The sequence below is a fragment of the Panicum hallii genome, chromosome 2 (genome assembly GCF_002211085.1).
Source record: "Panicum hallii strain FIL2 chromosome 2, PHallii_v3.1, whole genome shotgun sequence".
Lineage (NCBI taxonomy): Eukaryota > Viridiplantae > Streptophyta > Magnoliopsida > Poales > Poaceae > Panicum > Panicum hallii.
The window spans coordinates 24839978-24850060 of NC_038043.1; the positions used below are offsets into that span (position 1 = coordinate 24839978).

General features: G+C 44.2%; 1 protein-coding gene across 1 annotated transcript; it reads right to left on the reverse strand.

Moving 5' to 3' along the window:
• Window positions 1–2824: 2824 nt before the first annotated feature.
• Window positions 2825–8159, reverse strand: LOC112881808 (WD repeat and HMG-box DNA-binding protein 1). Its single transcript, XM_025946675.1, has 12 exons — window positions 7862–8159; window positions 6660–7768; window positions 6348–6524; window positions 6122–6235; window positions 5146–5250; window positions 4840–4974; window positions 4698–4753; window positions 4513–4618; window positions 4036–4152; window positions 3830–3956; window positions 3620–3750; window positions 2825–3496 (listed from the first exon to the last, which is right to left on the reverse strand). Exons 1-12 carry the CDS (start codon window positions 8157–8159, stop codon window positions 2957–2959), a joined length of 3015 nt encoding a protein of 1004 aa, XP_025802460.1. The 3' UTR covers window positions 2825–2956.
• Between the last annotated feature and the right edge of the window lie 1924 nt (window positions 8160–10083).

The following is a 10083-nucleotide window of genomic DNA, read 5'->3' on the forward strand; positions in this document are numbered from 1 at the left end:
TGGCGCGAGCTGATTCGTCGATGTTTTTCTCCTTGTCTACTAGGGTATGTTTCTCCTTTATTGTTGCTCAAATCCCTATGTAGCATTATTTTTCAGTGAACATGTGAAAATAACATTATTCTGAATAAATATGTGAGCAAGAAATACTAGCTTTCATAATTTTCTGATTGAATTAACGATCAAATTTGGTATTTAACGAGCGTCAACGGAGTTACAAAACCACCGAGCAAGTGGTAGCAACCGAAAGCAAGCTACAGCAACAACAAAACACAGGAGCGAAAAACACAACCTAACAAACCTACAAACCTAGACTCGAAGAAACGGCCAACATCCATATCTGGAGAAAGTACACATCGTAATCATAATTGTCTACGGCGATAACTAAATGATGAAGGTACAACAATAATGGCAAAGCATCCACTCAGACGGCAAAGTATGCGTTCATATCAATCAACATGGTAATCGACGGCCAAGCATCTACTGGAGAAGCAACGACGGCGGTAAATCTTCCACCAAAACAATAAGGACGGCAAAGCATCCACCAGCGGTAAATCTTAAACCAAAACAACAACGGCGGCAAAGCATAAGCCGGAGAAGCATAAGGCAGCGACAAAGCAAACGCCAGAGATGACTGTATGCACCAATAGAGCCCCGGCAGGAATGGATGACGACCTCAAACTGACCGTAGAAACCTCCCATCACCAAAGTCACCGAATGGCGGGCAGGGCCGAACAGCAGGTCGGCGTAGAGGCCGCACCGGGCGAACGGAGGCCACCAGCTGCCCCCGCCGGCGGTAGCGGCAAGGCCGCCGGTGGTGGCAAACCAAATCGGTATAGTGGCCGTACCGGGAGAGCCAAACCCGCGCCAACGAGTCTGCGCACCGGGGGAAGCCATGGGAGGCTGCCACATCACAGGCCACCTGTGCCAAAGCGCCAACGACGGGGCTGCAACCTCAGGCGGGCCCTAGGCACGGCGTATCGAGGGGCGGACCTCCGGCGAGCGGGCGCACCGAGGGGCGCGACCTCCGGCGAGCGGGCGACCTCGAGCGGGCACCAGGGCTGCGATTCGGACGGGCGGGCGCACCGCGGGCAACAACGGCCGACGGGGCAGCCACAACGACGGCGAACACCGGCCCCAGCGACTCCCGCCGAGGGAGGGGGGCCACGACCAGATCTACCTCACGGGAGCCCAAATCCGGTGAAGGGGAGGCCGGATCCGGTCCCCGGGTGGCGGCGTAGAGCGGAGTTGGTGGGCGCGACCATGGTTTGGAGGTCAGGGGAGAAGAGAGAGAGAGAGGTGGGGGAGGGAGGAGACGAGCTTGAGCTGGCTTCGGCTCAGCCGCAGACCGCCGCAGTGGTGAGCCGCCGGCGGCGGCGGCGCGCGGAGTCAGCAAGGCACACAGCAAGAAACGGAACTTGACTTAAGATTAGCACGTGCACACGCAAAGAAAAGCATATCCCATAAACTACACGTTTAAATTAAGTTTTAATGGTATTATTATATTTCTTACGATGATATCTTCAAAATAATACCATACTTAAATATATTGGATGATTTTTAATTAAAACAATTTAATGATCGAGCTATAATAAATTTTATGTTCCATCTAAAATATATAAATTATTCTAGAACAAATAAAAATGTTTTGTATGCATTTCATAGAAATAGAAATTACTTTAAGAATAAAATAAAATATTCCAAAACAAGATAAAATTATTTTAGAGATAGAAGTTGTTCCAGAAGAAATAAAAAATATTTTAGGAAAAATATTATCTAAACATAACTAAATGTGGTCTAGTTTTGAAGATCTCATAGTAAGAAACACAATTGTACAAATAAAATTTAATTTGAATAATTAGTTTGTGATATAAAGTAATTTTGCTTTGAATGCATATATTACACAAAAAGGAGGCACCTGAGCTGCGGCGGTAAACTCTTCATGCGCTGCGTCCACGCTAGCTCGGGCGCGATGAATAGAAATCACCTGAGGATACCTACATCTACAACTCGTTTTCTATTACACCGTAACAAATACCAGTAGGGGTGGTAACAGATTATGGTTCTAGTGCCCTCTTCAGAATCTAACTTAGCTCTTATATATTTTTAGCTTAAAATTGTATAATATTAGAGCTCAGTTCTTAAATTATGTAGGCTAAACTTTAAGATCCTTTACCATCCGGCACTGGCGTGTTACCATTATAGCTCGATTAGCTGAAGCAAACAGCACCAAAGAGTTACGAAAGGTTTGATATTAGGTTTCTAGGTTTTAAAGCAGCAATAAAAATATAATAATATCTTGCTTTAGTACCATTTAAGTTCCTCTCAAATTAGGACAGCTTTCTTATCCGAATGAAGGGAGCAACCGAGAGGAATCGACTTGGTGAAACAACCTTAATTTCTCTGGGTCTACCTTTTTTTTAATCCTGAGAGCTACCACGGCGGCAAACCCCATCCTCTTATGAAGGATAAGAGTCCACAACAAAATTCGTGAAATATTTTTTTTTGGGGGGGGGGGGGGGGGAGGTGTGGGGGCGAGGGGGTGTGGTGGGTGGTTAGTAGGGGCGGCAGAATAACTATTTCCCCACGTGCATGGTAGGTACTTGCATGGAAAAGAAAGCGACAGCATGTGCTTGGAACCCAGAAGATCTCGCAATACATCCCTGTTCTTGTTGATTAATATAGTCGAAGTTACCTGGAGAGAATCTTTTCCATCTCAACAGAACAAGATACACAACAGAAAATGCTAACAAGAAACCTATTTCGTAAATGGGGGTAATATATTACATAATATTGAACCAAATACCCCAACAACAGACGAAGTTCAGAAGCCATTAAAAACAAATTTAGAACGTAAATGGCAGTGGTTACTAAGCTATTAGAATAAAACTGAAAGGTACTGTAGATGTTAGTATAAATGGATTCCAAAAAGTCGATGACTGACATACACAAAAACAGTTTACACTTTCACCTTGCTACTAGGTTTCTCAACCTTTTCAGTTTCAACCTTCATCCTTTTTATGGAATCCAAAAGGGATGGTGATTGCTCTTTGCTGGATGATGATTTTGCAAAAGGGTTAACCGGTCGCTGAGGCTCTGTTCTATTGCAGTCTTCAGTGCTCATCTTTTTTGCCTCATCCATGACTTCTTTTTTATTCTGATCGACTACAGATGCATTTGATGCTCCATTGCTGTCTTTCTTTGTTTCATTACTTTTGGGTACTTTGGCCAGTGGAGTAAAGGCAGATGAAACTTTAAGGTAACTTTCGTTAATTCCTCTCGCCTGTTCTCCTTCTGGCTTCTTTGGTTCAATCAAACTGCATTCTTGATTGCCAGGATTTGGTATGGGTAATGAAGATTCCAACGAACTGTTTTCATTTTGCACAAACTTAGTAGTTAGAGTTGCGTGAGTGGTCAACACTGGTGGGTTCCTTGTGATTGTAGCATTGGAGCAAAAACCTACTGTCCCAGCTATTTTTCTATCGTTTAACATCCTCTCCTGAAACATGATATTCATAACCATCAGTCGAACTCAACAAGGTGTTATAGACAAGCACACGAATCATGTTTCAAAAAAAAGACTGTTTTGATTAAGTAGAAAATTAAGGTGTGTAGCCTTCACCTCAAGTATGGCGCTGAACTTCTCTTGCAGCATGGGAAGTTTCAAGCGTGTAACAAGTGTTAGTGCTCCCTTCATTGACTTCTCTAGTGTCAATAATTTTGCAAGCTCAGTAGCTCGAACGAGCTTATCACCTTTGGGAAAACAAAAACATAAGATTATAAAAGCTAAATTAGCAGTGATTCATGAATCTTTTTAGTTCAAGTCAGCTACCACTGCAGCAGCTAGATATGAGCCTCAAAATGCACCGGTCAAGTGCTGCCTCCAAGTTGAATTCTTCATCGTCATATGCAGTTGTGTCCAGACCCAATGCAGCCATTTCATCCATCTTGTTTCGAATCTGAGATAAACAGCAATTTTAATCACCAGATCACAGAACACAGATAACCCATAGAGTACTGGAAAGGAACAGTAAAAACCTGTGATAGATGTAGCTTCCTCATCATGAACTCATTTTCCAAACTATTAGCACCAAGGTCGGATGAAGCAATGGGAAATGACAGCTCAAGTATGGTTAGCACAGGCTTGGGCATCACCTAAATCAGGAGCAGATAAGTGAAAGAGCAAACCATTTTGCAGTGAGCAAACTGACAATTAGTTATTGTCCAAGTTTCCAACAAATATTTAAGCATTACGTTATTCTTTAATTTTCAAGAGGAAAGAGAAAGATAAAAGAGTCTACAATTTTCTTTTTGCAGAATTAGCATGGCTCCTCAAAATAAGCATAACAAAGACATTCAAACTAAACTCTTGCCATTTCATTACTAAGCTAACACCACAAAAACAAAGTTTCAACCTTACAGTTTACATAGCTAAAACCTTTTGCCGCTTGCTGGGACTATCTGTCATTAAAAGTTCCACGAATAAGAAAGTAGCTGAAAAGAAACAAATCATACCTGTGGATAAGACTGAGGGTGTTTGCATAGAATGCAGAATATATTATTAGCATCCAAACCTACCACCCAATGGCTTTCATCTTCAGATTTTCTTGCCTTGACCGAACTAAAATTAAATAAGAGTGATTTTCTGTGCTTTAGCAATAACATGAGTGTTTATCCAGTGCAGGATGAATATTCAATACCTAAATACTGGAAGCCAACTTCCCCCAAACTGACTGGAAAAGACCCTTAGTATTCCCTGGAAATTTTGTTCATTAGAACATCCTGAACATTGATATCACTAAAGCTATGTTCAACAATAACATACTCGTAGATCATACACACCTTGGAATCATATGAACTAAGTTGGCCATTATCACTGAATCCAAACCAGGATAGTTGAGATGATGGAGTCAAAAGAAGGCGGCCGGAAAATGATTGTGCTCTTTCAGATATGTTGAATACCTTAACATCCAGCACCTGTCAATACAAGTAACAAATATTTAGTCATTTACGGCATCATTTCAGTCCTGACCAAAAAGTATTGACTAAATGTATAGGTCACTACTTAATCCATAAGGCAGCTTTGGCACAACGTATATCAAGATCTCTGTCCTTAGCACTATGGCAAATTAAGATGCTGACAAATACCTGATCTCCTGAGGGCAGACAATCGGAAGCATGAGATACAATAGCTAGCTGATCCCCATGACCGGCTGCTGTAACAACTGGGCCACTAACTGAGAGGATATGCACCTATGGAAAAACAAATTTGTTTGGTTAGTGTTGTGATGCTGTTTTGTCTTCCATAAGAGATAGGGTCAGATACTCAGATGCATGGTGACTAAAGACTTGACCAGAATGCAGGTTGCATTGCTGGCAATTAGATACATTTAGCGACAATAGAAAATAGAAATAAGGAGTACTGGGGATACCAACTGGAAATATGGAGATGTGTTTGTCCATTGCTTGTGTATATCTTGACCTCTCTTGGTAATGTATATGACTTAACCCTCCTCCTACTACTACATTGAGCTTGCATTCTATCATATCTTATACAACTTTCTTACTCAGACTCTTAAATTGATTCGACTCCTCTTTTGCCCTGCTTAGCCAACTATTGCCCTTCTCTACCTGACATGCACAGCATCTTCAAGACTACAAGACCTCTATACGATCTACAGCAATTGTATTTCCTCATCAGTTTTCAAGTAAAAGAAAACGTTAGATACCAGTCAGACCAACAGTAGTACTCAACTTTCATTATCAGTGGACTGGTTTGTTTGTTTTCCTTTTCGTTTTGGTTGTGGTCTTCGAGTGAGAATGAAGAGTGGTATAAAACAAATTGTTATTAGCAATTTAATACCTGTCAAAATTTCAGCCTTAGGGAGCTCTAAGCGATGTGTGTTGTAAGGGTTCTTATCCCTTTTTTCTTCTTAATGTAATGATGTGCAACTCTCCTTGAAGAGAAAGCAAAAAGCTATAGTTCAAAGCTGTGAACACGAAATTAATTTAAGACAGAGGCAGCTTCCTTTTGTAAAAAGATATTCACTAAATCCCACACAAGAATAAGACTAGATAAATAAAAATATATTTAAAATGTAAATTGCAGGAAACTTAATATAACCTGCAAGCCTCCTTCCGTGAAAATCCGCAAAAAATTTAAGCTTGTGACTGCAGCAACCCACCCAGCACCAAGAGCCACAGCCTTCACTTCTTCTCCCTCAAATCTCATTGACCACTAATTTTAACATAAAACCACTTTTGTATCAATAATCAATAGACAGCTGTAAAATTTAAGATTGCCATTTGTTGAACTTGTATAACGAGAGTACAACTTGTAAGTAACGTACCTCGCTGTTACCAGCCCAGCTACCGAAAGGGCGGTACATTAGAGTGCTCATATTCTTGTCACCTTTGCATGGATTTGCAAACACACTTCCTGATTCGTTCAGTGCAGCCATTGTGAAACCAAAATAGTCTGTCATGGAAGGAACTCTAGGACCTCTTCCTGTGTCATGAAAGTCAACCTGGAAAATGCACATGCAATTATTGAACTTAATAAGGAAGAACAGAAATACCATCAGATTCCTTCGCATATGCAAGGTGCAGTCAAGAGAGTGCATACAATTGGCTATGATGCAACAGGTAGCAGCACACCTTACCTCTACATGTGAATGCCCCTCATTTTCAATAGTAGTGATACTACCCAGCATGTTGTAGGTGAGGAAGTTTCGCATGCCATGCTGAGGCGGTGTTGATCCAGGCTGGAAAGAAGCTTGCAGTCTTGCAGTAACCAGCCTCTCTGAAGTTGCAGAATCACCTCTTGCCTTCCCAGAATCTTCTTTTATACCTTTATGCTTATGTTTCATTCTTTTGGATGACTCTAGTTGATGAATTAAATCCTCATCTTCACTGTCTCCATTAAATGTGGACTTCCTCTTCAGTCTCTTGTGGCTGAAAAGAGTGGAATCACAAAGACTTTCATCAATATCATCCTCCAAGCCACCAGAGGTACACGGCTTCTCATAATCATCACCGTCATCGCCATCATCAAACAAAGGAACCTTAGTGGACTTGAGGTCTGGTATACCCTCAGTAGGTGACTTCATAGTCGAAGGTATGATTGATTCCCAAATGCCAAACCTGCCCATGACATCAATCATAAGTAAAGAATTTCCATCTGGTTTCCATGCCAAGCTGCATATCCTCTCATCAAACTTCTGTCTCTCAATGTCCTGCCTTGACTTCACATCCCAGATGAGCACCTGCCTATCCAGGCCAGCACTGGCCAGGTATCTCCCATTTGGAGACCAGCACAGGCTGCACACAGGCTGCTCATGATCTCCTTTCAGTGTGGACACCTCCTCGCCTGTGTCCCTATCATACAGCACCACATTGTTCTTCAACCCGGGAACAGCAAGGGTCTCCCCATCAGGGCTCCAACACAGGACATTCCTTACCGAATTATCACAATGGAATGTGGGAGCGACGCGGGTTAAGATACGGGCCTCACTGCCGATGCAAAGATCCCAATAGATGACAGTGCCGAAGCTGTCAACAGAAGCCAGGTAATCGTTCCTAGGGTCGAAAGCCAGCCCGGTGACGGAGCCCTTATGGCCTTTGAGCACCTTGGAGATGGTGTTGTCGATTGTCGCAATCAGCTTGATGCCATCGTCGTCGCCTGCGGCCGCCAGCAGGGTTCCCTTCTTGTTGAAGGAAAGTGACCGGATCGGAAGGGTGAATCGGGCGACATTGCTTTGGAATTCCCCCTCTGCAACGAAAATTCGTCACAGATCTTAAGTTGAAACACAAAAAACAAAGACTCGAATGAGATGCTCGCATCACGGCGGTGGGATCCACGAACCTGGGAAGGTGTAGAACTTGACGGAGTGGTCGATGGATCCAGACGCCAGCGAGCCTCCAGGGCCCGGCGCGACTGCGAGCGCAGTGACGCCGTCCTTATGGAGCCGCATCGTGGCCAACGGCGCCAAACCCGAGACACGGCTGCCGGCGTGCAACGCGGCGGCGTCGTGGATCAGGACGGCGGTGTCGGCGGCGGACGCGGTGACGACATGTTGCCCGCCGGGGCCCCACGCGGCGGAGCAGAGAGCCGGCGAGCCCGACTTGTGCGCCTCAAGGAGCTTCACCGCGCGCCTTTTCATGGCGGTCCTTCGCCTCGGAGGATTTCTTGGTCGTGTAGGGGAGAATGGGAATGGATTTGCGAGATTGTGGAAAAGAAGTTTGGGTGTGAGATTTGGTTTTGTAGGATATGATTCCCGCCACCGGAAAAGAATGGCGGCCGATTGCGCGGGAAAGGTGGTTTCGGCGGGACGAGGGAGGCACAGGGGTCACGGGTGGGGAAATTTCCAGATACTCTGTGTTGGGCCTGCAAATTCCGGGGGAAGCCGGTTTTGCAATCCAGCCGCGTTGATTTTATCGGATCTTCGATGAATCTCCAACAAACTAAGGTGGTGTTTTTCTCTAAAAAAACTAAGATAGTGTTTGGTTCAATGCTTACGAGGTAACGTTAATGTAATAGGAAAGCAGTGCGGCATTTGTTTCATTGGACTTCGCAAACAGTTGTGCGAGCGAAAAACGGGTGGAACGACACTACGATGGCAGGCGGTATCGTCGTTCCTTGTATCCGATAGCACGCTGTAAACAGATAACGGAGCAAATGCTCGAACCAAACAAGTTGTAAAGAACCATTAGGGCAAACACACTGCTCAAAACTGGGTAGACCGGTTTTGCGCGCCTGCTGCATATAGGATGAGAGAAGGATATCACAAGGGTTGGAACTTTGAAAAGTAGGGTAAAGAAAAAGAAAAAGGCAAAAGGGATCAATGATATGTGTCTTGATCGATTTCATACTCTGCCTTTATACTTATTGCCTTTATATTCATAAGGTAGGGAGGACTTGCCCCGTTAAGTCAAAATCCTTACATATTATGATTACACAAATGAAACCGCCCTTGCAGAAAATTTGTCCGACCTGCAACTAGTGTCTACCTGAGATCTTAACTCTCTCATCTAAACTCTACATCTAAACTCTAAATCTAGTGTTCTGCATAGGCCGAGCACGGTATAAGTACTCAATAATTGAAAACTGGACCGAATTACCCGAAATCGATTTGAATTTTTCAAAACCAAGGAAATTAGTCACTAGTTCAATCTTAAGTTCTTCTTAACTGAAATAATTCCAACTAATTTAGTCTTATGGTCGGTTAACCGAAAAAGCAAGATACTGAGATATGTACCAAGAGGTCCAAAAGCACATACATCCACGCCAATAATGCAATATATATATATATATATATATATAAGGCGTCCTCCAACAATGCCACCTCGGTCGTGTTCGATTTAACCGAATTCCCACCCCTAGTTCTACATCTCCATTTCGATAGTCTTAAGAATCCAATTGACAACTCTCTAACTAAAACCACAGGCAGCGCGCAGGTCCTCGGCGTCTAGGGCTTCCTAGGCGTATCGGGGTGGGTTTTTGGCGACAAGGGTTTCCATTCGTTTGATCCTCCGTCTACTCCTATTCCCGATCTGATCGCTCCTTGCGATCGGTCCTCGAGTCCACATCCCATCCTATGTTTGTGTCCATGTTGAGATTCTCTATTTTGGAGCCCAGCCTAAGATCTGCTAACCATCTCTAGTCGCCGCCGGCGGTGTCTGTCGCTTCCATGACTGCACTGCCGGCCATGTGGAGGGGATGCTGGAGCGGATGTAGCTATCTGCGGCTGAGAAGAAGGGGATCAAGATCGGGGAAGGGGGTATGGCTAGGGTTGGGCAATCATTCGCGCAAGCCCTAGGTAAAGTGATGGCAAAAAAGTTGGTGAACGCAGAGGGTTTAGCCCAAGCGCTTGGGAGGATGTGGTGCCCCATCAAGGGCATCAAATGCAAGGATCTCGGTGACAATCGGTTCTTATTTACATTCCTCCAACCGGCGGGGAAGCGTCGGGCTCTGGAGGATTGTCCTTGGATGTTTGGCAAGGACTTGGTGGTGTTGGTGGATTTTGATGACAATAAAACGCCGGAGGAAATGGAGTTCGCCTACATCCCAATCTAGGTACGGGCGAT